Source organism: Oncorhynchus mykiss, chromosome 19 (genome assembly GCF_057628025.1).
Source record: "Oncorhynchus mykiss isolate SJ-2025 chromosome 19, ASM5762802v1, whole genome shotgun sequence".
Classification (NCBI taxonomy): domain Eukaryota; kingdom Metazoa; phylum Chordata; class Actinopteri; order Salmoniformes; family Salmonidae; genus Oncorhynchus; species Oncorhynchus mykiss.
Window position 1 is genome coordinate 59154853 of NC_143040.1, and position 26102 is coordinate 59180954.

Here is a 26102-nt window from a genome sequence, read left to right on the forward strand (position 1 = left end):
TTATTTTCAGCAAACTTAACATGTGTAAATATTTGTATGAACATAACAAGATTCAACAACTATGACGTAAACTGAACAAGTTCCACAGACATGTGACCAACAGAAATGGAATAATGTGTCCCTGAACAAAGGGGGGGTCAAAATCAGAAGTAACAGTCAGTGTCTGGTGTGGCCACCAGTACTGCAGTGCATCTCCTCCTCATGGACTGCACCAGATTTGCCAGTTCTTGCTGTGAGATGGTACCCCACTCTTCCACCAAGGCACCTGCAGGTTTCCGGACATTTCTGAGGGGGGGGAATGGCTCTAGCCCTCACCCTCCGATCCAACAGGTCCCAGACGTGCTCAATGGGATTGACATCTGGGCTCTTCACTGGCCATGGCAGAACACTGACATTCCTGTCTTGCAGGAAATCACGCACAGAACAAGCAGTATGGCTGGTGGCATTGTCATGCTGGAGGGTCATGTCAGGATGAGCCTGCAGGAAGGGTATCACATGAGGGAGGGGGATGTCTTCCCTGTAACGCACAGCGTTGAGATTGCCTGCAATGACAACAAGCTCAGTCCGATGATGCTGTGACACACCACCCCAGAACCTGACGGACCCTCCACCTACAAATCGATCCCGCGCCAGAGTACAGGCCTTGGTGTAATGCTCATTCCTTCAACGATAAACGTGAATCCGACCATCACCCCTGGTGAGACAAAACCGTGACTCGTCAGTGAAGAGCACTTTTTGCCAGTCCTGTCTGTTCCAGCGGAGGTGGGTTTGTGCACATAGGTGACGTTGTTGCCGGTGATGTCTGGAGGGGACCTGCCTTACGACAGGCCTACAAGCCCTCAGTCCAGACTCTCTCAGCCTATTGCAGACAGTCTGAGCACTGATGGAGGGATTGTGTGTTCCTGGTGTAATTCGGGCAGTTGTTGTTGCAATCCTGTATCTGTCCCGCAGGTGTGATGTTCGGATGTACCTACCCTGTGCAGGTGTTGTTACACGTTGTCTGCTACTGCGAGGATTATCAGCTGTCCGTCCTATCTCCCTGTATCACTGTCTTAGGCGTCTCACAGTACGGACATTTCCATTTTTTTGCCCTGGCCACATCTGCAGTCCTCATGCCTCCTTGCAGCATGCCTAAGGCACGTTCACGCAGATGAGCAGGGACCCTGGGCATCTTTTATTTGGTGTTCAGTAGAAACGCCTCTTTAGTGTCCTAAGTTTTCATAACTGTGACCTTAATTACCTACCGTCTGTAAGCTGTTAGTATCTTAACGACCGTTCCACAGGTGCATGTTCATTAATTGTTTATGGTTCATTGAACAAGCATAGGAAACAGTGTTTAAACCCTTTACAATGAAGATCTGTGAAGTAATTTGGATTTTTACGAATTATCTTTGAAAGACAGGGTCCTGAAAAAGGGACGTTTCTTTTTTTGCTGAGATTACCTTGCCGAAACTCTGCCTTTGGGCTCTGCAGGATTGAGGGGAAAGAACCCTTTTGTTACAAGGAGATTCCTCCCACCAAAACTACATCATCAGAATGTGGATTATGACACAATATTCCTAACAAAAATCATGTGGGAAACGGTTTGTGGGGCTCGAAACAATAATCATGTCAAATAAGTTGTTGTTTGATATCTTTAAGGATGGTATAACCAAATAACGTAAACTCCACAAATGTATATGTCCCAGTTATCAGATTTCCATCTAAATGTTGTGAAACATATATGATTAAATATGAAACTATTTGTGAGAAGATGAATTGTGATTTTAGTCTTCTAAATAAGAGTTGTTTTTCCACGCCCACCACGCCCACGTGATCACAGACCTTTTAGCAACGTGATGGAACCGAAGGCATAAAAAGGACGCTAACAAAATGTACATTCGACCAGAGAACGTGAGGACCATCCACACGTTGAAATGGTTGGAATATCTACAGACCAGTATACGGACGGTAAACCGGACGTGTAAAATGGTTAGACTACATTAGACCAGCGTGACCAACAGTGTGAGCTGAAAGGTACGAAATGGTTAGACTACATTAGACCAGCGTGACCGACAGCGTGAGCTGAAAGGTACGAAATGGTTAGACTACATTAGACCAGCGTGACCGACAGCGTGAGCTGAAAGGTACGAAATGGTTAGACTACATTAGACCAGCGTGACCGACAGCGTGAGCTGAAAGGTACGAAATGGTTAGACTACATTAGACCAGCGTGACCGACAGCGTGAGCTGAAAGGTACGAAATGGTTAGACTACATTAGACCAGCGTGACCAACAGCGTGAGCTGAAAGGTACGAAATGGTTAGACTACATTAGACCAGCGTGACCGACAGCGTGAGCTGAAAGGTACGAAATGGTTAGACTACATTAGACCAGCGTGACCGACAGCATGAAGTTTTGGCTAAACTGCTGAGAAATGGTTTAAAACTAAAGACCAGTCGAAGTACAGCGTGAGCTGGATATGGCAAAATGTTTTGAAACTGCAATACCAGAAAATGGTAAGACCCTCTGAAAATCGAAGAAGAAGACTACACGGGAGCATTCATTCTGCAGCTGTTTATGCACTGTTAGCCTAGGAAACTGGACTGAAGACGAGAGACAAAGAACAATTTTCTCTCACCACTATAGGTATCTCTAGGGCAGTCATTGCCAAACTTGTTATAGTCCCGTACCCCTTCAAACATTCAACATCCAGCTGCGTACCCCCTCCAGCACCAGGATCAGCGCAGTCTCAAATTTTGTTTTTTTGCCATCATTGTAAGACTGTCACACACACACTATACAATACTACACACACACTATACAATACTATACACACTATACAATACTACACACACTATGCAATACTATACACACACTATACAATACTACACACACTATACAATACAATACACACTATACAATACTACACACACTATACAATTCTACACACACTATACAATACTATACACACACTATACAATTTATTAAACATAAGATAGAGTGTGAGTTTTTTTCACAACCCAGCTCGTGGGAAGTGACAAAGAGCTCATATAGGACCAGGGCACAAATAATAATAATCAATAATTTTGCTCTTTATTTAGTCCTCTTGCATATAAAAGTTTATTTGTTCATCAAAAATGGTGAATAACTCACTACAGGTTAATGATAAGGTTGTGTTTGAAAGGATGCACACAACTCTGCAATGTTACGTTGTATTGGAGTGAGTCTCAGTCTTAAATCATTTTCCACACACAGTCTGTGCCTTTATTTAGTTTTCATGCTACCGAGGGCCAAGAAGCCACTCTCACATAGTTACGTGGTTGTAAAGGGTGTCAGTGTCTTAACAGCGCAATTTGCCAAGGTAAGAAACTGAGTGCAGCCCAATCCAGAAATCTGTCAGTGGCTTCTGATTAAATTAAATTTTTACAGAACTGCTTGTTGCATTTTCGATGAGGCTCTCTTGTTCAGATATCAGTAAGTGGGCTGGAGGCAGGGAATGAAAGAGATAAAGAAACCAGTTGTTTGTGTCATCCGTTTCAGGAAAGTACCTGTGTAATTATACACCAAACTCACTCAGGTGCTTCGCTATATCACATTTGACATTGTCCGTAAGCTTGAGTTCATTTGCAAGCAAAAAATCATACAATGATGATGGAAAGACCTGTGTTGTCCTTGTTATTGCAGACAGAAAATAGCTCCAACTTCTTAATCATAGCCTCAATTTTGTCCCGCACATTGAATATAGTTGTGGAGAGTCCCTGTAATCTGTGTTCTTGTATGTGTGAACTGCTTTGCTTTATCTTGGCCAGGTCTCAGTTGCAAATGAGATCTTGTTCTCAACTAGCCTACCTGGTTAAATAAAGGTGAGAAAAAAAATACATGTAAAATCCTAAAATTGAAAACCAGCACATATCACATTTTTGTCCCTTGATAACCAGCATATTTCTGTATGTTGTAAAAGCATTACATGGTCTCTGCCCATATCATTGCATAATGCAGAAAATACACGAGAGTTCAGGGGCCTTGCTTTAACAAAGTTAACCATTTTCACTGTAGTGTGCAAAACGTCTTTCAAGCTGTCAGGCATTCCCTTGGCAGCAAGAGCCTCTCGGTGGATGCTGCAGTTTACCCAAGTGGTGTCGGGAGCAACTGCTTGCACGCGCGTTACCACTCCACTATGTATCGCTGTCATAGTGACACAATCGTCGTAATCACACTCGGACCAAAGCGCAGCGTGAAATCGGTTCCCCCCAAAGGTGCGGCAAAACCTGAGTCTATAGGGGAGGGTCCGGGTGGGCATCTAGCCGGCACAGGTGGCACGAGGATGAGACACAGGATGTACCGGACTGGGAAGGCGCACTTGAGGCCTACTGCGTGGAGAAGGCATAGGTGACACCCACTTCAAGTGCGAGGAGCAGGCACAGAACGTACCGGACTGGGGAGACATACTGGAGACCTGGTGCGTGGAGCCGGCACAATTGGTACAGAACCGATGACAACCTTCACACAGTGAGTGCGGGGAACTGGCACAGGGTGTACTGGGCTGTGGCGGTGTACTGGAGACCTGGTGCGTGGATCTGGCACAGATTTTACTAGACTGATAGAACGCTCCTCAGTACAAGTACAGAGAGCTGACTCAGGTGGCATCAGACTGATAACACGCTCCTTAGGGCGAATGTCGTGCATCATACACCAACACAACAACTCTCTCATTTCTCTCCTCCAATTTCTCCGTTGACGGTCTCTGACTCTCTCCGGTCACTCTCCTCCAATTTCTCCCTCTTCTCCCAGACTGGTTCTGGTTCACTCCTCGGCTCTGCCAACCACCCCATGTGCTCCCCCCTGGGGCTGTCTTTTGGGCTTTCTATGTGGCCGCGAACCCCGGCGTCGTCACTGTCCTCCCTTCTCTCCTTGCGTCTGCTTCCAAGGAAGGCTTTCGTCTCCTGACATAATTTCCTCCCAAGTCCAGGATATCTTCTCCTCCTTGATCTCCTCCCAAGCCCAGGATACCTTCTCCTCCTGGGCATGCTGCTTGGTCCTGTTGTGGTGGGATCTTCTGTCACGATCGTCCTAATCACACTCGGACCAAAGCGCAGTGTGAAATCGGTTCAACATATTTTAGTTGAAGTGAACCGCAAAAAAACAATAAAGAATAAACGGAACGTGACGTTCTGGAGTGCTCACAGGCAACAACACAAAAACAAGATCCCACAAAAAAAACGTGGGGAAATTGGCTGCCTAAATATGATCCCCAATCAGAGAGAACGTTAAACAGCTGCCTCTGATTGGGAACCATACCAGGCCAACATAAAAATAAAACAAACTAGATTACCCACCCTAGTCACACCACTACCTAACCAAAATAGAGAATAAAAAGGCTCTCTATTGTCAGGACGTGGCACATGGCTTTTGCGCCATCAGTACAGATACCAAAACGTCTTGACCACCAAAGTCCATTTGATGTCACAAAGATGTCCAGTACTTTAAAAATATCCTCTCATGTTGTCCTGATTTTCTGTGGTTTGCAGAAAAGGGTGTCTTCCTTAATTGACCCCCCATAAACGTAACAGACATTTACCAGGAGCTGTGCCAGGTCCGCCACGCCTGTTGACTCATCCAGCTGTAATGCGTATAATTCACTGGCTTGTATGCGAAGCAGTAATTGTTTCAAAACATCTCCTGCCATGTCACTGATGCATTGTCAAACAGTGTTGTTTGATGAAGACATTGTCTGTATATTTCTTTTGGGCCTTTTCCCCCAGCATTGTCCCAGCCATATCCACGGCAGCAGGAAGAATGATGTCCTCCACAATGGTATGGAGCTTGCCTGTCCTAGCCACTCGGTTAATGTGGTGGCAGGTAGCCTAGTGGTTAGAGCATTGGGCCAGTAACCGAAATGTTGCTAAACCGAAATGTTGCTTTCATACATGTCTTACTACTCGAAAGTCGTCTTTATTCTCACTCAAAAAACTCCGTGGCTTATTTTTCAAATGGTCATGTTTCATTTCGAAATATCTGTGCAAGAGTGAAGGTTTCCCGCGAGAGAGTAACGGTTAATGTGATTGGATGTTAATTATTTGAATAGGCTAGCTATATTTGACATTGGGTTGTTATTACACTGAACACTATATGGTTTAATTAGATTTTTGCCAGTGAAACGAGGCTACTCAGGCGAGAGAAAAAACTCACCCAAATGTATAGCCCCGTTGGAAAATATAAATATACCGTTTGAAAATGTGAAGGGAAAAAAAAACATTATTTAAAAAAAAATGTGAATCACATTTTTATTTGGCGTACCCCCAACGGCATTGCACATACCCCAGTTTGGGAATACCTGCTCTAGGGTATCTATTCTAAACAAACAGAGTGAAGACTAAGGCCCACTGAACACCCCGTGGTACACCTCTGGAAGATGTGTTCTATCAGACACTCCGAGACCAACCTACTATAACTACAAAGGACATGGTGACCTCTGGTGGACAACCAGAGACTTACACAACCAGAGACTTTCTGATGAACTACTCTCCACAGACTGATCGAGTGATTTCACCAGAGACGACAAAGACATACAAGCGTAAATATGTACTTTGTATTTCTAAATCCGAATGAGCGGTTGTTAGGGTGCTAAATATCCACATTTACAATGAGCATATTATTCAACTGTATGTATGATAGTTGAATCCCTTTGTCTCTCCTCCCGTTCTTTCGTTTCCCATCCCTTTTCATTGGGGCGGCAGGTAGCCTAGTGGTTAGAGCATTGGGCCAGTAGCCGAAAGGTTGTTGGATCGAATCCCTGAGCTAACAAGGTAAAAATCTGTCATTCTGCCACTGTTCCCCGGTAGGCTGTCATTTTAAATAAGAATTTGTTTTTAACTGACTTGCCTAGTTTAAAAAGGTTAAATAAAAAATAATAAAACATTTCAAAAATGATGTAACCAGCCATCATATCGGGTTAGTCCACTAGGGACTTTTCATTACATCATGTTAATCAATGTTTAATCTATCCTGTGTGTGTTTATGTAATTCTGTGTTATTTATTTAGTTAGTAAATAAATAATTAAGCCAATTTGTGTATCGCTGATTCATCCTGGAGACTAGGGTTGGTGCAGATTTGAAGTCAACGACGTTCTGAATGAGACTGATGTGGTAATAATGATAATTAATGGATGACTGGTATAACTATATATTTATATCTGTGGAGTTAATTTGGGAAACAGTAACTCATTAAACAAACTTTTCCCGTGGTGACCCAAGATTGCTAATCAGTTAATTGTTACATGATTAGTTTAATCATCGTAATAATTAAACATAGTTAATTGATTTTATAAAATAATCGTCATCACATTAATGGTACCAACATCACAACAACACCAATAATAAGAAGAGACTTGCTTGAGCCAAGAAACATGAGCAATGGACATTAGACCGGTGGAAATCTGTCCTTTGGTCCAAATGTGAGATTTTTGGTTCCAGCCGCCATGTCTTTGTGAGATGCAGAGTAGGTGAACGGATGATCTCTGCATGTGTGGTTCCCACCGTGAAGCATGGAGGAGAAGCTGTGATGGTGTGGGGGTGCTTTGCTGGTGATACTGTCAGTGATTTATTTAGAATTGAAGGCACACTTAACCAGCATGGCTACCACAGCATTTTGTAGCGAAACGCCATCCCATCTGGTTTGCACTTAGTGGGGTTGTCATTTGTTTTTTCAACAGGACAATGACCCAACACACCTCCACGCTGTATAAGGGCTATTTGACCAAGAAGGAGAGTGATGAGGGCTGCATCAGCTGACCTGGCCTCCACAATCACTCGACCTCAACCCAATTGAGATGGCTTGGGATGAGTTGGACTGCAGAGTGAAGGAAAAGCAACCAACAAGTGCTCACCATATGTGGGAACTCCTTCAAGACTGTTGGAAAAGCATTCCAGGTGAAGGTGGTTGAGAGAATGCCAAGAGTGTGCAAAGCTGTCATCAAGGCAAAGGGTGGCTACTTTGAAGAATCTAAAATATTTTTGATTAGTTTAACACTTTCTTTGGTTACTACATGATTCTGTATGTGTTATTCCATAGTTTTGATGTCTTCACTATTTTTCTACAATGTAGAAAATAGTAAAAAATAAAGAAAAACCCTTGAATAAGTAGCTGTGTCCAAACGTTTGACTAGTAACTGTATATGTAATCCTGAAGAGTCTATTAACACATCTAAGTAACATTTTTTTAAATCCCATCAGAATCCGTCAGTTTAAGCTAGAGATATCAGTTTTTTTTGCATAGGCTGCATCTCAATCCACTGCATCCACCAATGTCAGCCTTATGCATCTGGGGTGGAAAGTGGCCAACCTACAGCTGTGTTTTTCAGATCATGAGACATCCTGAAAATCGGTAGTCTCACTAAAATGTCAGAAGCGTCCGAAATGTCTGTATCGTCAAACTATTATGACCACTCTATGGAAAGGGGAGACTCTCATGAGACTCTCATTGCTCTATGACCCCCACAAGTGTCACTGGACTCGTCTGAAGTTGGTAACGCTGATGTGCCAACTTCTGTCTGTGGCGTCTGAACCATTTGCGCTACAAACTAATATGACCCCACTATGGAAAGGAGAGACTCACGTTTGCTCTATGACCCCCGCAAGTGCCATGGGACTCGTCCGAAGGTAACCCATACAAACAAATGGAGGTAGTTTTGTGCCAACAAAAAATAAGGGGTTAAATATGTGTCCAAAAAAACTAAAATATTGTCTGAGCTTTCTTGTATCTCCTAGATATAGGACAGACACTTCAAAACCTTATGGCTTATGTTTTATTTGTTTGACAGTCTTTTTTAAATGTGTGTGTTATTCAATGTGTTTATATGGGCTGTAGTAGTAGTAGTAAAGGCAAAATTCTAAATCAAGTAGCTAAATGATCCATGTTAAGACCCCCTCCGCAAAACAATTCCCCCCAACAGCTTAGACTTCTAGAGGTTAATGAGGTTGTACTCTCTGAACCTAAACCATAGCCACGTGTTTCAGTCTGCTACTTGTACAGGGTGGCACAGTGTTGAAGATCTGCGACTTTGGGACAGCCTGTGACATCCAGACACACATGACCAACAACAAAGGAAGTGCAGCCTGGATGGCACCAGAAGTGTTTGAAGGCAAGTAACCTTTAGCAAGGGGTTTTCCTCCTTTCATTCAAAAGCAGAAGACCAAAATGGACCAAGCACCAAGTCTCTCTGTTTCACCAATAGAACAGTCTAGGATCTCACTCTAACCTGTATTCCTTCACTCACCTGTATCTCTCTGTGACTCTGTTGTCCAGGCAGTAACTACAGTGAGAAGTGTGATGTGTTCAGCTGGGGCATCATCTTGTGGGAGGGGATCACTCGTAGAAAGCCCTTTGACGAGATCGGAGGATCGGCCTTCTGCATCATGTGGGCCGTGCACAGAGGTGAGAGGTTTCCGAGCCATAGACGCTTAGTGTAGTTACACAGAGGAATACAACCGAAACCACAAAATGTCTGTGTAGTGAAGTGGAATATAGGTTTGAAAGAAAATCTTACCTAGTTGTTAGATGAAGATGAGTAGAAGAAGCCACTTTAGGCTATTGATATTCCCACACTGACATGCCATTCTCTTGTATGGGTTATCAGGTACTCGCCCCCCCCTGATAAAGGACCTCCCGGAGCCCATCGAGAATCTGATGACACACTGCTGGGACAAAGACCCTTCCCAGAGGCCCTCCATGGAGGAGGTCAGGAACACCATGGCAAGCCTCATGAAGGTACAGTACTGGAAAACCCCACAGACCCATGAGGTCAGAACTTCACATTCACAGCACTAATAATAACCCATAGATGTTAGTAAAAACCTGCAGCTTATTTCTTAGTTATTATCAAATGGTGTCTCTTCCACAGTTTATGAGAGTTTGATTTTAGATCTGCGATTCCTGTTTAGCATTGTGTACTCTTCCTCCATGTGTATGCAGTACTTCCCAGGATCTGATGAGCCTCTCCAGTACCCTCACCAGTGTCCAGGCAACAGTAGGAGTGGCTCATCCTCAGCCACAAGCACAGGCCAGTCCCATAGATTTAAATAATCTGTGAAGGTTGACGGATTTTATTAACAGTTGTTGACAAGTATCACTTTACATTGTACTAACATTGTGCTATGTAGTAATTGCTTTCAAAATGCATATTCATGAAATTCAGAAGATTCTGTTGTTGCAGCAGTTTCTGTAAAAACAGATTGAAAACGCCGTCGTCTCTTCTGTAGGTTCCTATGCAGACAACACTATCAACAGCTATCGAACTGAAAGCAACATGGAACACAGAACAAACTGTCAAGGGAGAGATGACACCCTGAAAAGCATTGAAGCTAGATTTCCACTTCAGTTTAAACAATCAAAGGTGATGCAGATATAGTTGGAGTATTAAGTTATCTCATCCATACCAATGTTCATGCTGTTCATGTTCCTTCTCAGGGGGGAACATTACGCCCCAGCCTGCCCTCGTCCAGAAGGGCTAGTGTGGAGAGCCTGCCTGATCGTGAGCGTACCCAGAGTCCTGCCCCCACTGAGATCAAAGGGCAATGTGCTGGCCAATCGGGGCCAGAGCTGAGGGTTTCTATCAGTCCCACAGGTATGGGCCCTATTTAGTTTTGGTTGTTGTAATAGAGCCAGTTTACAGAATATGTTATATGACCGGAATCTACTATATGTCTGACACATTGTCACTGCAGTGTTCACCAGGGGGCAGTACCATACAACATACAGTAAACATGTCATACTTACCAGTATGTTTTCTATGTCTTCAGATATGAATGGTTTGGACAGCTCCATCCCCATGGCATATCTGACACTGGATCACCAGCTGCAGGTACTGCAGGAATGGGGAGTTTCTCCATTCATCTTCAATGCTGACTGATACTGATAACCAACCAGTCACATTTGATACACTATCTAAAAGCTTTCTTACTACCTTTTTGGGGATTTCATGTGTCCTCTACTTGAAATATGAAATATGTTAAAGAAGTTAAGTAATTTACAATAAGAACAATGTGATAAATTGTAAGTGCATGACGGTGATGTGTGTTTCTGGGTTGTGTTTAGCCCCTGGCCCCATTCTCTAACTCCAAAGAGTCCATGGCTGTGTTTGAGCAGCACTGCAGAATGGCCCAGGAGTACCTTAAAGTGCAGACTGAAATCACCCTTCTCACCCAAAGAAAGTATGTCACATATTACCATATATACAGTGCCTTCAGAAAGTATTCATACCCCTTGACTTATTCATTTTGTTGTCGAACAGCCTGAATTCAAAATCGATTAAATTGCTTTTTTCTCTCACCCATCTATCTACACACTATACCCCATATTCACAAAGTAAAAAAACATGCTTTTTTAATTTTAGCAAATTTAAAAGAAAGTAAAATACAGAAATATATTTGTTACATACAGTAGCAGTCAAAAGTTTGGACACACCTACTTATTCCAGGGTTCATCTTTATTTGACTCCCTCATGTTGAGAGAATGTCAAGAGTGTGCAAAGCTGTCATCAAGGAAAAGCGAAGCTACTTTGAAGAATCTCAAATATATTTTTATTTGTTAATACTTTTTTGGTTACTAAATTATTCCATATGTGTTATTTCCTAGTTTTGATGTCTTCACTAATATTCTACAATGTAGAAAATAGTAAAAATAAAGAAAAACCCTAGAATGAGTAGGTTTGTCTAAAACTTTAGACTGGTACTGTAAATATTCACATCCCTGAGTTAATACTTTGTAGAAGCACGTTTGGAGGCAATTTACAGCTTTGAGTCATCTTGGGTATGTCAGTATCAGCTTTGCACATCTGAATTTGGGGATTTTCTCCTATTCTTACTTGCAGATGTTCTCAAGATCTGTTAAATTATATAGGGAGTGGCAGTGAACAGCAATCTTCAAGCCATTCCACAGATTTTCTCTGGGCTTTGGCTAGGCCACTCAAGGACTTTCAGATCTTTTTCGGAAGCCATTCCAGCATTGCTTTGGCTGTATGCTTAGGGTCATTGTCCTTTGGAACGTAAATCGTCGCCCCAGTATAAAGTTGTTTGAACTTTGAAGCAGGTTCTTATCCAAGTATATGCCTGTATTTGGCTCGATTCATTGTTCCCTCTATCCTTATCCGTCTTCCATTTCCTGCCACTGAAAAGCATCCCCATAGCATGATGTTTCCACAGCCATGCTTCACAGTAGAGAGACTGGTGAAGAGCTGTGGCTGTTTTTCTCCAGACATAGTGCTATGCATTCAGGCCAAATAGTACAATTCTTGTCTCATCAGACCACAGAATATTTTGCCTGATAATCTCAAGAGTCTTTCAAGTACCTTTTTGCAAACTGCAGGTGTGCTGTCATGTGCCTTTTTCTCAGGAGTGGCTTCCGTCTGGCCACTCTCCCAAAAACCCCAGATTGGTGCTGTGGAGACTTTTCTTCTGGCAGGTTCTCCCATCTTAGCCAGTGGTCATTGGGTTCTTGCTCACTTCCCTGACTGAACTCCTTCTGCTAGCTCTAGGCAGAGTCTGGGTAGTTCCATATTTTTTTCAATTTCCCAATGATGGAGACCATTGTGCTCTTGGAAACTCTAGAAATCGTTTGCACCTGACCTCAATTTGGAGTGTCATAGAAAAGGGGTGGGAAATACTTATCTATATGAGTTATTTCTGTATTTCATTTTCAATACATTTGCAAACATTTCTAAAAACATGTTTTCACTTTGTCATTATGGGGTATTGTGCATAGATGGGTGAGAAAAAAATCTGTTGAATCCATTTTTGATTGCCCCCATCTATCTTCAGAGCTTGTGCTGCTAGGTGACCTAAACTGGGACATGCTTAACACCCCGGCCATCCTACAATCTAAGCTTGATGCCCTCAATTTCACACAAATTATCAATGAACCTACCAGGTACAACCACAAATCCGTTAACACGGGCACCCTCATAGATATCATCCTAACCAACCTGCCCGCAAAATACACCTCTGCTGTTTTCAACCAAGATCTCAGCGATCACTGCCTCATTGCCTGCATCCGTAATGGGTCAGCGGTCAAACGACCTCCACTCATCACTGTAAAACGCTCCCTGAAACACTTCAGCGAGCAGGCCTTTCTAATCAACCTGGACCGGGTATCCTAGAATGATATTGACCTCATCTCGTCAGTTGAGAATGCCTGGTTATTCTTTAAAATGCCTTCCTCACCATCTTAAATAAGCATGCTCCATTCAAAAAATGTAGAACCAGGAACAGATATAGCCCTTGGTTCACTCCAGAACTGACTGCCCTTGACCAGCACAAAAACATCCTGTGGCGTACTGCATTAGCATCAAATAGCCCCTGTGATTTGCAACTTTTCAGGGAAGTTAGGAACCAATAGGAAAGCTAAGGCTAGCTTTTTTAAACAGAAATTTGCATCCTGTAGCACAAACTAAAATAAGTTCTGGGACACTGTAAAGTCCATGGAGAATAAGATCACCTCCTCCCAGCTGCCCACTGCACCGAGGCTAGGAAACACTGTCACCACCGATAGATTGGAAAGCTGCCACAATCATCCCCCTCTTCAAAGGGGGAGACACTCTTGACCCAAACTGCTACAGACCTATATCTATTCTACCCTGCATTTCTAAGGTCTTCGAAGGCCAAGTTAACAAACAGATAACCGACCATTTTGAATCCCACCGTACCTTCTCCGCTATGCAATCTGGTTTCAGAGCTGGTCATGGGTGCACCTCAGCCACGCTCAAGATCCTAAACAAAATCATGACCGCCATCGATAAAAGACATTACTGTGCAGCCGTATTCATCGACCTGGCCAAGGCTTTCGACTCTGTCAATCACCACATTCTTATCAGCAGACTCAACAGCCTTGGTTTCTCAAATTACTGCCTCACCTGGTTCACCAACTACTTCTCTGATAGAGTTCAGTGTGTCAAATCGGAGGGCCTGTTGTCTGGACCTCTGGCAGTCTCTATGGGGGCGCCACAGGGTTCAATTCTCGGACCAACTCTCTGTATACATCAATGATGTCGCTCTTGCTGCTGGTGATTCTCTGATCCACCTCTACGCAGACGACACCATTCTGTATTCTTGGTGGGGTGGGGGGTACTCTTGAAAAAGAGATGGTGCATCTCGAGTTTTCATCCTGCACAATTTCAAATAAATAAATAGTTACCAGCCTCCCTATGCTTTGACAGAAGATGTTCATCCAATTTGCAGACACTGTACCTCAGATGGCACTGTACTCTGTGTGACTAATGACTTACTGGTTTACTTGTTGTATCTGTTGTGATACCAGTTACTCTTAACATGAGTAAATTCATTAGAATTTCTTTCCAAAACTGTATAGTATTTTACTGTGTAATCATTTATTGTACAGTTACAGTGAATATAGGCTACCTAAACGCTAAACATGTTCTCTCTCCCTTTGTGGTGGTGATGTGTAGGAAGGAGCTGATCTCTGAGCTGCACCAGGATGAGAGGCAGCAGCAGAACACGTCCCGTCTGATTCAGGAACACAACAAACTGTTGGACGAGAACAAGAGTCTCTCCACCTACTTCCACGTTTGTAAGAACAAGCTGGAGCGGATCCAGAGTCAGCAACAGACGAGTTAGAATGCCTCCTGATGTGTGCCTGTTGCACTAGAATTGTCCTCAGATCAGCAGCAGCCGAAGACACTGTCTGTCAAGTGGCCATTTTGTGATGTCTCTTCTGTTGACCCTCAGCTGTTTTGGGATCAGCTGCAGCCAAATATACCTACCATATTTGTAATGAATCCTTCATATTGCTCATCAACTGTTTTTGGATGAGCAGCTAAAGAGACTGGCCATTTGTTAACACTTCCCTGTTGCTCTTAAACTGTTCTTGGATCATTGGCCAAAGAGGAAAGCCATACTATTATGAATGTTTTGTAGATCCTCAACTGATCCACAGTCAGCAGCAGACTGCACACAGCAGGTCTCCCCTCAGGTCCTTGCTCCCCAATGCGCTGTACAGTTAAGATACTCTGCCGCATTAGGTACAACAATAATATTGTGCAAGATGTCTCATTAACAGCTCAGTTCATTTGCACGCATGTCTCGCAAAGACGTTATTCTACTCTACCAGAGGAACAGTGGACTCGTTGAACATGGGAAGCCTGGAGGCCCTGTAACATCTTCTCCTACTGTAGCAGTCGACATCCAAAATAAAATGCAGTTGCCTCTAGAGATTGATCTTTGGTCAGTTTTGTATTCCCCTCCCCAATGTTTAAAGTTAGGATTTGAGGAGGACAAGCTGATCCTAGATCTGTGCCTAAGTTTAATGTATGCTCTTAGTGTGGCTGTTGGTGTTGTTAAGGTGTATGACTTGCAGTAACACCTCAGACGACTTGAGGTGTTTCCTGTCTTGCGGCAGATGTCTGTCCCCTCCCCAGGGCTGTTGTAGAGGTGCTAGTATTGAAAGAAGTGGCTCAACTTGTTGTTCTTCTCTGGCTCTGACCTCTCTGTGACAGCTAGCTTTGTATGGAGATGACTAAGATATGCACAAAAGGCTGTCGTTTCATATATATTTGCGTCTTTTAAAATTTCTATGGCATTCTTATATCTTTTCCCCTTTTCATATGCACTGGCTCATTGAGAAGTAATGACACTATTTTAAATGGATTTTTATGATTTTTATATAGCCTATACTTTTCCATGTTCGGAGAATCAGCAAAGTTTTACATTTGTTTTGAGATCTTTCTCAATCTTTCTGCCTTGGAGGTTTTAGATATTTCTTTTCTCATTCTCTAAATGTAGAATGCCACCACCACTAAGTATTAGTTATTATATTTTGTTAATTTAGTCAATTATTTTACTTTTGTATCCACTCCTACAGTGTTAAATGTGTATGTGCTGGTTGTGGACTAAGTGTTTGGTCTTGTTCTATCACTTACAGAAATGTGTTATATACTTCTGTTCGCTTTATTTGCCCTCTGTGTGCGCCTGCGTGTTCACAAGTTGCCTTAGGCTATATCTCACTTTCTGTGCTGTATTTTTAAAAATAGCATTTTGACTTGCAAAACCAGATGTCGTCAATGCACTTTTGAATGTACAGTGAGCTCAAAACGTATTGGGACACATTTGTTGTTGTTTTGTCTCTGTACTCCAGCTCTTTGGATTTGAAATGATACAATGACTATGAGGTTGAAGTGCAGACTGTCAGCTTTAATTTGAGGGTATTTATTTATTTTCATATCAGGTGAACCGTTTAGAAATTACATCCATTTTAGGGGACCAAAAGTATTGGAACAAATTCACTTGTATGTGTATTAAAGTAGTCAAATGTTTAGTATTTGGTCCCATATTCCTAGCACACAATGATTACATCAAGCTTGTGACTCTACAAACTTGTTGAAAATAATTAGCTGTTTGTTTTGGTTGTGTTTCAGATTGTTTTGTGCCCAATAGAAATGAATGGTAAATAATGTATTGTGTCATTTTGGAGTCACTTGTTGGATGTATTTGATCTTTGTTTTGGTTGTTTCAGGTTATTTTGTGCCCAATAGAACTGTAAATGGGGGGGACTATGTACAAAAAGTGCTGTAATTTCTAAACGGTTCACCGTATATGGATGAACTTACCCTCAAATGAAAGATGTCACTGTCCCAATACATTTGGAGCTCACTGTATATCTAAGGATTTCAAAAGTACTCAAATAAAAGGTAATGCACACAAGAAAAGGCTATTTTTACATTATTTGTATAAAGGACATCGCTAATATAATGTTGCCCTAGCATATCTTTTTGATTTAATTTGCACTTTGTGTGTCACTCAGTGTATCGGAAATGCCTGTATACTTAAGTGCATAAAACAGTTCCTAATATCTACGATTTCAATGGTTTTGGTATATTCTGTATATTCTGTAGAATAATATCTGCACTAATGTCCTTTATTTCAATTGACTTGTCCCTTTCTTTAAACCACTTGGTGACACCCTGGTGACACTGTTTTTTCATCTCCTTTATTTCATCTCCTTTATTTCAGTTTTGTGCTCTGGTATGTGCTTGATGCATAAGAAATCATTTTGGTAGCCCCTGTTCACATGTGTGCTTCTCAAACCTACTGAGTAAAGTTATGAACTCCTTTAAAGCTACACGGAACACAAATATAAACGCAACCATTTCAAAGATTTGACTGAGTTTCAGTTCCTATAAGGAACTAGTCAATTGAAATAAATACATTAGGCCCTAATCTATGGATTTCACATGATTGGGAATACAGGTATGCATCTGTTGGTCACAGATACCTTCAAAACAGGTAGGGGTGTGGATCAGAAAACCAGTCAGTATCTGGTGTGACCACCATTTGCCTCATGCAGTGCGACACATCTCCTTCGCATAGAGTTCACCAGGCTGTTAATTGTGGCCTGTGGAATGGCTGTTTGAAGTTGCTGGATATTGTCAGGAGCTGGAACAAGCTGTCGTACACGTCGATCCAGAGCATTCCAAACATCCTCAATGGGTGACATGTTTGGTGAGTATAGAAGAACTGGGACATTTTCAGCTTCCAGGAATTGTGTACAGATCCTTGCGACATGAGCCGTGCATTATCATGCTGAAACATGAGGTGATACCTTTGGATGAATAGCACAACAATGGGCCTCAGGATCTCGTCACGGTATCTGTGCATTGAAATTCCCATCAATAAAATGCAATTCTGTTTGTTGTCCGTACCTTATGCCTGCCCATACCATAACCCCACCGCCACAATGAGGCACTTTGTTCACAACGTTGACATCAACAAACCACTTGCACTAACGACGCCGTACATGCTGTCTGCCAACTGCCTGGTACAGTTGAAACTGGGATTCATCCGTGAAGAGCACACTTCTCCAGCATGCCAGTGGCCATCAAAGGTGAGCATTTGCCCACTCAAGTCGGTTACGACGTCGAACTGGAGTCAGGACAAGACCCTGGTGAGGACGACGATCATGCAGATGAGCTTCCCTGGTTTCTGACAGTTTGAGCAGAAATTCTTCTGTTCTGCAAACCCACAGTTTCATCAACTGTCTGGGTGGCTGGTCTCAGACGATCCCGCAGGTGAAGAAGTCAAATGTGCAGGTCCTGGGCTGGCGTGGTTACACGTGGTCTGTGGTTGTGAGGCCGGTTGGACGTACTGCTAGGTGGCTTGTGGTAGAGAAATTAACATTAAATTCTCTGGCAACAACTCTGGTAGAATTTCCCCCATTCAGCATGCCAATTGCACTCACTCTCAAAACTTGAGACATCAATTGTCACGTTCTGACCTTAGATCTTTTATTATGTCTTTGTTTTAGTATGGTCAGGGCGTGAGTTGGGTGGGTTGTCTATGTTCTTTTTTCTATGATTTGGGATTGCTGTGTTCGGCCTGGTATGGTTCTCAATCAGAGGCACCTGTCAATCGTTGTCCCTGATTGAGAATCATACTTAGGTAGCCTGGTTTCACTTTTGAGTTGTGGGTTTTTTGTTATCTGTGTCAGTGTTTGGTCCAAACGGTACTGTTTCAGTTTAGTTATTTCACGTTGTCGTTTATTGTTTTTGTTTCAGTGTTCACGTTAAATATCAAGATGAACACTTACCACGCTGCGCTTTGGTCCTCTCCTTCATACGACGACCGTTACATCAATGTTGTGTGACAAAACTGCACATATTAGTGTAGCCTTTTATTTTCCCCAGCACAAGTTGCACCTGTGTAATGATCATGCTGTTTAACCAGCTTCTTGATATGCCACACCTGTCAGGTGGATGGATTATCTTGGCAAAGAAGAAATGCTCACTAACAGGGATGTAAACAAATTTGTGCACAAAATTTCAGAGAAATAAGATTTTTCTGCGTATGGAACATTTCTGTGATCTTTTATCTCAGCTCATGAAATATGGGACCAACAACTTTACATATTGCGTTTATATTTTTGTTCAGTGTAAATGTAGTATATGAGGAAGGTATGGAACAAAACCTGAAAGCATTTTTATGTTTCTGAAGTATGTTTTTGTGTCTCCCAGTTGAAACAGCGCAGTGACAATAGATGGGGTTTGCTTTGTCTGCAGTGCAGTGAGGATAACGGCTATATCACTGACTAGTGACTAACATGACTGGCTTGTGATGGTTAAGAAGACTGATGATCTCACTCACCGTCATTCCTGGCATTCCTGTTACAAGCTAGCTACTGTGAAAATACAGTTAAAGTAAGAAATCTACTACAGTATCTTCATCACATGGAGCATTCACTTGTTTATTTCCTGTAAATGTTATATTGTTCTCTGGAAGGTAAATGTTGTGGCTACACCATGATGAGCTGCCTGACCTTAACCTGAGGGATATACCCTGCATGGTGAATAAATATACTTACATTGACTTTCCGAGTAGGAAGTTATATCCAAAATCTACAACATTATGTTGTGAAGTATGTATGATAGATATTGTGTTCATAATGTTTTCAAATCCAAGTTACTTGAAAGTGTTTCAAAAGTTACCATCATATTTCAGTAGCTTGATTAGGTCAAAACTGGAGTATGATAATCTTGGATGCAACAATTTGATTTGGTTGTTCAATTTCAAGTTCTGTGTATGAAAGCTTCCATACAATCATTCAGTCTTAAACTAAACATTTGCACAGAGTTTGAACCCAAGGCCCCACCTACCAACCTGCCCACGCAGGAATGTATCCTACATGTTTCCATCAAGACAAATAACAAGCTTGTCTGTCACTGCTGTGTCATCTGTAATCTCTACTTTAAAAAGAAAGGAGTAGAGGAAACGAGGGAATTGACAGTATGGTTTGGTGACAGACTAATTCCTCAAAGCCCCCCAGTGTGGCTAAGCCTAGTCCTCCACTTCCTTTTATCGAGAGCTCTCCTATTTTCTTTCACTTGCAGAAATGTCTTGTTCAATATCAGGTCATGTTCAAACGTAGGCAATGGTCTCCTGTTGTTTAGTTTTCTGAGAGCCTTGTCAGTTTGACTGTGTGTAGTTGTGTCTCCCTGTCTATTTTGTCTCCAGTATCTGTTGTAGAAATGCATTGTTGGCAGTAGCGTATGTGGGACATGACTAGCAAAGCTAAATCTGTGTTTCTTCCTTGTCAATTTTACACTGCATTTGAAGCATAGGTAAATTGTGTGATTATCCCCATCACTGGCTCCTTGCATTACCACTTTGTACACCATTTCCTGCTGTTGAGCAGATAGAATCAGCTTTGGTTATTTATACCACTTGACATTGAGAATGTGGGCTGATCTGAATACCACCCAGGGAAAATAAATGGGCTCCAGGAGCAGCAAGTCTGTGGCAACCTGATAAAACGTAATGGCTTGCCAGCTCCTTGGGGATCTGCTGTCTCTATATTATAAATCACGCTCTCTCTGCCTGACTAATGCAGCCTCCGTACTGAACCAATAGTCCTATGTTTCTGCATAATGCAGAGGAGAGGACACTCTCTCAACCTCTGAATCATATCTGTCTAATTATGTAACACATGGCCATAAATGATGAATGAAATTATGATTGTCTATAATTGATCATTCATATGAAATGTAGCTCTGTTGTTTGTCCAGGTGAGATTCTTGTTCTGGTGGAGACTCACACATTCTGTCTTACAGCCTGGAACAATTATCTTGAAATAGGTTGTCTGGATGTTTCACTGTGGGTGACTAAAGCCTTGTTCACAGGACTTAATGCTCAAAGGCTTAATGCTCAAATGCTCAGTTTTGTTTTTGAAATCCGTTTTGGAATACTGACTGCCCAAACTGCAAGTGACTAAATCTGGTTGGTGTGTGTTCAGCCAGCAGTCATTTGTTTACATGGCTACGTTAATTGTCATGGCGGGTGTGTGCGCAGTGGTGTAGGATAATTGGTTGTGGTGCTCATGCTTCCCATCGCTCAGAAGTGAGGTAGCTAGCAAGCTGATACATTGACAACAATGCCTGCCATGGATGTTTCCCAGTTGCTTTAGGTGTTCAAAATCACAGTGTAAGAACACTTTTAAAGCCTCAAAGGATACATTGATCCAACTTTCAAAACAAGCCACAGCAGTCAACTAGCTAGCTAGGCAGCTGTTTAGCTCTCTAGCATTCACTAATTTGTCTGTAAATAATTAACAAATTAGTTAGCTAGCTACCACATGTTCTTGTCAAACTGTGAACAGAGTAGATAGCAAGCAACAAGATATGCCAAATAGCAGTCTAAAAACCACTTAAGAGCAAATAAATCAGTTGCATGGCCAGGAATCTGATTTATAATCTGATTTCAAACCACTTAAGAAGGAGGTTTGAAATGTGGTTTGAAATATCTGATTCCTTGTGCTTTTTGGGTGTTCAGACTGCAGGAAGAAGATCAGATTTGAATTGGATATGAAAAACAATTTGAGTCCCTTCAAACTGCCAATGACACTATGATTTTGAACATTCAAAGCAACTGGGAAACGTCCATGGCAGGCATTGTTATACCTTTTGTTTTTGTAAGTCTAGGTATTTATATGTCTATGGAGGCCTGAATTGGTTCCCAATCAGAGGCAGCTGTTTATCGTTGTCTCTGATTAGGGACCATATTTAGGTAGCCATTTTGTCTAGGGTATTTGTGGGTTCTTGTCTATGTGTAGTTGCCTGTTCAGTACTCTTTGTATAGCGTCACGGTTCGTTTTGTTAGTTTTGTTCAGTGTTCATTCTTATAATAAAGAGCGTGGTATGTACGCATACCACGCTGCACCTTGGTCTCCTCGCTACGACGGCCGTGACAGTAGATGGGCGGGAAAAAACATATGTAATCAATTTTTAATTCTGGATATAACACAACAAAATGTGGAATAAATCAAGGGGTATGAAAACTTTCTGAAGACACTGTAAATGTCTTACCTGTGATGAAACGTTTTCACACAGCTAAGTGTCGCTTACCGGATCCCCACATTTCCCACTCTCCCACACCAAATAGCCTGAAGCTACAGGGCTCATCTTGCAGGCTCTGTTTCTTTACTGGGGAGCATTGCGAACCATAGGTGTGGATTTTTTTACCAGTTTACATGTACATTGAATAACACAGCAGCATTTCTGAATGTTTGGTTAGTTCTGTATAACATAAAATCGATGACAAAGTCGGCTATTTTACAATGGGGCTCAATGGGAAAGAATGTCTGTTTTCCCCAATTTGTGGGTGTGGTCGAAGGGAATTCATTTTTATGATGTGAATATTGACTCAGAGTAGGCTCCGGAGTGGCGCAGTGGTCTAAGGCACTGCATCTCAGTGCTAGAGGCATCACTACACACCCTGGTTCGATTCCAGGCTGTATCACAACCGTCCGGGATTGGGAGTCCCATAGGGCAGCGCACAATTGGACCAGCGTTGTCCGGGTTAGGGTTTGGCCGGGGTAGGCCGTCATTGTAAATAAGAAATTGTTCTTAACTGACTTGCCTAGTTAAATAACTAGGTTTAAAAAAATAATAATTAAAGGCTGGAGACTGTTCAGTCAGTCAAGGATCTATAGCAGGATGAGATTGTGCTTTCTGGGTCCTGGGTGTAGGCTAACAGGGATGTGAATGAGTGAAGAGTATCTACTCAAGGGGAAGCTGATGATGTGCACTATGGGATTGTTTTTCTCTGAGTGGTGATAAGCAGTTAATGAGGGGTTAGTAATACATGTCATAAGTGAGATGTATTCATCTTAAATCATGCTGTCAAAATGTAGTGTTTATTTTTTTTTTATGTCTTCGGGTTGGCATGATGATATGCATCCAGAGGATGTTATTTTAGCCTATTGATGGTGGTTCAAAGGATCTTCATTATCCCTAGCCATTCTCCCGTTCCTCGCTCCGCGACGGAATTTACGGTGACATGGTTGTAAAGGCAATTCACCAATCCCAAATGCGCCCACCATTTGGAGTAAAATTTCAACTCTACGGGGGCTTTGGTGTAATTTATGCACAGCGCAATGTTGTGAATGAGGGACAGGGTGACGTCAGCGCTCGAATGTCAACAATGTAGAGCTGGGCGAAAGCATTTCATAGGAGGGATACAAACAGCAGAGGAGGAAGCTGCACGCTGTTTTTCAAATAGACAAAAACGATAACATATATTAGGCCTAACCACGCGTTATGCGTTATAATACGAAATATTGATGACTATTGCTAAACACGCACTTTCAACAGTTTGGAGTGGGTGCTGCTGAAGTCACCATGTGGAATCAATCTAATTTGTAAGAGACCGACGGAGCGCTGACGTGCAAGAAAACAGGAAAGTTAAGGTGAGCCTATTACTGTTTTGTTACCTAGGCCTATATGTAATTACATGATGGTTTTGGTTTAGAGTGCGTCCTTTCCCCTGTATTGCATTTTCCCATTTGCAGTGATGTGTTTCTGCTAATGCATTACATTACATTCTTATACATTCGTTGATATAAAACCATAAATATGCATGCATAACATAATTATGCATGAAGACGGTTGTTTTTTGTTGTTTAATTATCAGCTGAGTGCACCAATAGCCTTTATTTGGCTAGTAATACATTGAGGTGGTCTTCCCATTGCGCAGAGTGGTGACAGTGCGCTTTGTTGCGCAGGGAATGTTTTTCGAACGAGGCTGAGTGGTCGCTGCATGGTCAATATGACATGAGGGCACTGTCATTTTGCGGAAAGAGGGGGCAGAGCGGGACAAAGGATCTCATCGAGTAGCTCGTATTCCCGCCATTGGCCGCTATAGAAAGACATTGAATTATTTGTTTCCAACGAATTAGTGACTTGCAATAATGCAGTGTTGATGTTAACGAACGAAAACGGTAAATAGATTGCACATGGACATGTTTTGTGCTTGCTAGATGTCAGTAAACCGCCGTGATATGTTCAGCTATTGAAATAGGCTACTATAAGAATTTCCATAGAGAACTGTGTCACGGCTAGATGTCGCTCTGCTCCCCACGTGTTAGGCTACCAACACCAATTACAGCTGACAATAAATCTTAACAAATGCAGATGAATGCCTGATTCTATTTATACTTTTTTGAATCACCAATTGAATGACCTAATGTTTTTATGGATTGATTCAACTTTGATTGAGTATAATGGATTTCGTTTCAGTGCCATGCATGAACCTCAATGTTCCTCTTGGTCTACCCCTTCTGGCCATCTAATAATATTGTAATCTTTCAATCTGAATTGTGGTGTCACTCCCTGCCCTGTTTTTTTGCATCTGATCTTAATAAGGTCATTTGCTTTTCCTTATCTTTCCTTGTTTAAGGTCTCACATGATGGGGAAAGGGCATCAGTAACACAAATACTTGAGTTATTGGATTCCCCGGAAGCAGACTTACATCATTGTTTTGAAAGGAATTTGCCGCAAATTAACCTACCTGTTTCATATTACCTCACTATTTTAAACAATATTCTCTGCAATTTAACTATTAAACCACAAATACTGAGAGAGAACATAATGAGAGAGAGAGAGAACATGATGAGAGAGAGAGAACATGATGAGAGAAAGAGAGAGAACATAATGAGAGAGGGAACATAATGAGAGAGAGAGCATAATGAGAGAGAACATAATGAGAGAGAGAGAGAGAACATAATGAGAGAGAGGGAACATAATGAGCGAGAGAGAGAACATAATGAGAGAGAGTGTAATGAGAGAGAGAGAATGTAATAAGAGAGCGAGAGAGAACATAATGAGAGAGAGAGATTATTATTCTAAACAATATTCTCAGCAATTTAACTATTAAACCACAAATACTACTGTAAAATGTAACATTGTAAATACAGCAGGCATAAAAAAACAGAAAAGAGACAGGAGGAAAGAGAGAAAGAGAGAGAGTGACAGAGAGAGAGAACATAATGAGAGAGAGAACATAATGACAGAGAGAGAACATAATGAGAGAGAGAGAGTGACAGAGAGAGAGAACATAATGAGAGAGAGAGAACATAATGACAGAGAGAGAACATAATGACAGAGAGAGAACATAATGACAGAGAGAGAGTGACAGAGAGAGAGAACATAATGACAGAGAGAGAACATAATGACAGAGAGAGAACATAATGACAGAGAGAGAACATAATGACAGAGAGAGAACATAATGACAGAGAGAGAACATAATGAGAGAGAGAGAGTGACAGAGAGAGAGAACATAATGACAGAGAGAAAACATAATGACAGAGAGAGAACATAATGACAGAGAGAGAGAACATAATGACAGAGAGAACATAATGACAGAGAGAGAACATAATGAGAGAGAGAGAGTGACAGAGAGAGAGAACATAATGACAGAGAGAGAACATAATGACAGAGAGAGAACATAATGACAGAGAGAGAACATAATGACAGAGAGAGAACATAATGACAAAGAGAGAACATAATGACAGAGAGAGAGTGACAGAGAGAGAGAACATAATGACAGAGAGAACATAATGACAGAGAGAGAACATCATGACAGAGAGAGAACATAATGGCAGAGAGAGAACATAATGACAGAGAGAGAACATAATGACAGTGAGAGAACATAATGACAGAGAGAGAACATAATGACAGAGAGAACATAATGACAGAGAGAGAGTGACAGAGAGAGAGAACATAATGACAGAGAGAACATAATGACAGAGAGAGAACATAATGACAGAGAGAGAACATAATGACAGAGAGAACATAATGACAGAGAGAGAGTGACAGAGAGAGAGAACATAATGACAGAGAGAACATAATGACAGAGAGAGAACATAATGACAGAGAGAGAACATAATGACAGAGAGAACATAATGACAGAGAGAGAGTGACAGAGAGAGAGAACATAATGACAGAGAGAACATAATGACAGAGAGAGAACATAATGACAGAGAGAGAACATAATGACAGAGAGAGAACATAATGAGAGAGAGAACATAATGAGAGAGAGAGAGAGAGCGAGAACATAATGAGAGAGAGAACATAATGACAGAGAGAGAACATAATGACAGAGAGAGAGAACATAATGAGAGAGAGAGAGAGAGAGAGAACATAATGAGAGAGAGAACATAATGACAGAGAGAGAACATAATGACAGAGAGAGAGAACATAATGAGAGAGAGAGAGAGAGAACATAATGACAGAGAGAGAGAACATAATTTTAATTTTACCTTTATTTAACTAGGCAAGTCAGTTAAGAA

At 41.8% G+C, this 26102-nt stretch overlaps 2 protein-coding genes across 4 annotated transcripts in view; both read left to right on the top strand.

Moving 5' to 3' along the window:
• Positions 1–16694, top strand: part of LOC110498078 (mitogen-activated protein kinase kinase kinase 7) — a 20712-nt gene extending 4018 nt beyond the window's left edge. The window contains exons 1-10 of one of the 3 annotated variants that reach the window (XM_090211469.1): positions 7695–8640; positions 8998–9126; positions 9291–9415; positions 9618–9748; positions 9953–10040; positions 10240–10373; positions 10448–10604; positions 10780–10841; positions 11075–11190; positions 14439–16694. In XM_090211469.1, the coding sequence (XP_090067595.1) occupies positions 8420–8640; positions 8998–9126; positions 9291–9415; positions 9618–9748; positions 9953–10040; positions 10240–10373; positions 10448–10604; positions 10780–10841; positions 11075–11190; positions 14439–14607 (1332 nt within the window). In that variant the 5' untranslated portion in view covers positions 7695–8419 and the 3' untranslated portion in view covers positions 14608–16694. Of the gene's footprint in view, positions 1–7694; positions 8641–8997; positions 9127–9290; positions 9416–9617; positions 9749–9952; positions 10041–10239; positions 10374–10447; positions 10605–10779; positions 10842–11074; positions 11191–14438 lie in introns of those variants that run through there. The other 2 variants (XM_090211470.1, XM_090211468.1) reach the window with 2 other exon arrangements.
• Positions 16695–22955: 6261 nt separating this feature from the next.
• LOC110498377 (transcription regulator protein BACH2) overlaps positions 22956–26102 on the top strand; it is a 70465-nt gene continuing 67318 nt past the window's right edge. The window contains exon 1 of the mRNA XM_036955019.2: positions 22956–23221. The gene's annotated coding sequence lies outside the window, so the exon portion shown is untranslated. The remainder of the gene's footprint in view (positions 23222–26102) is intronic.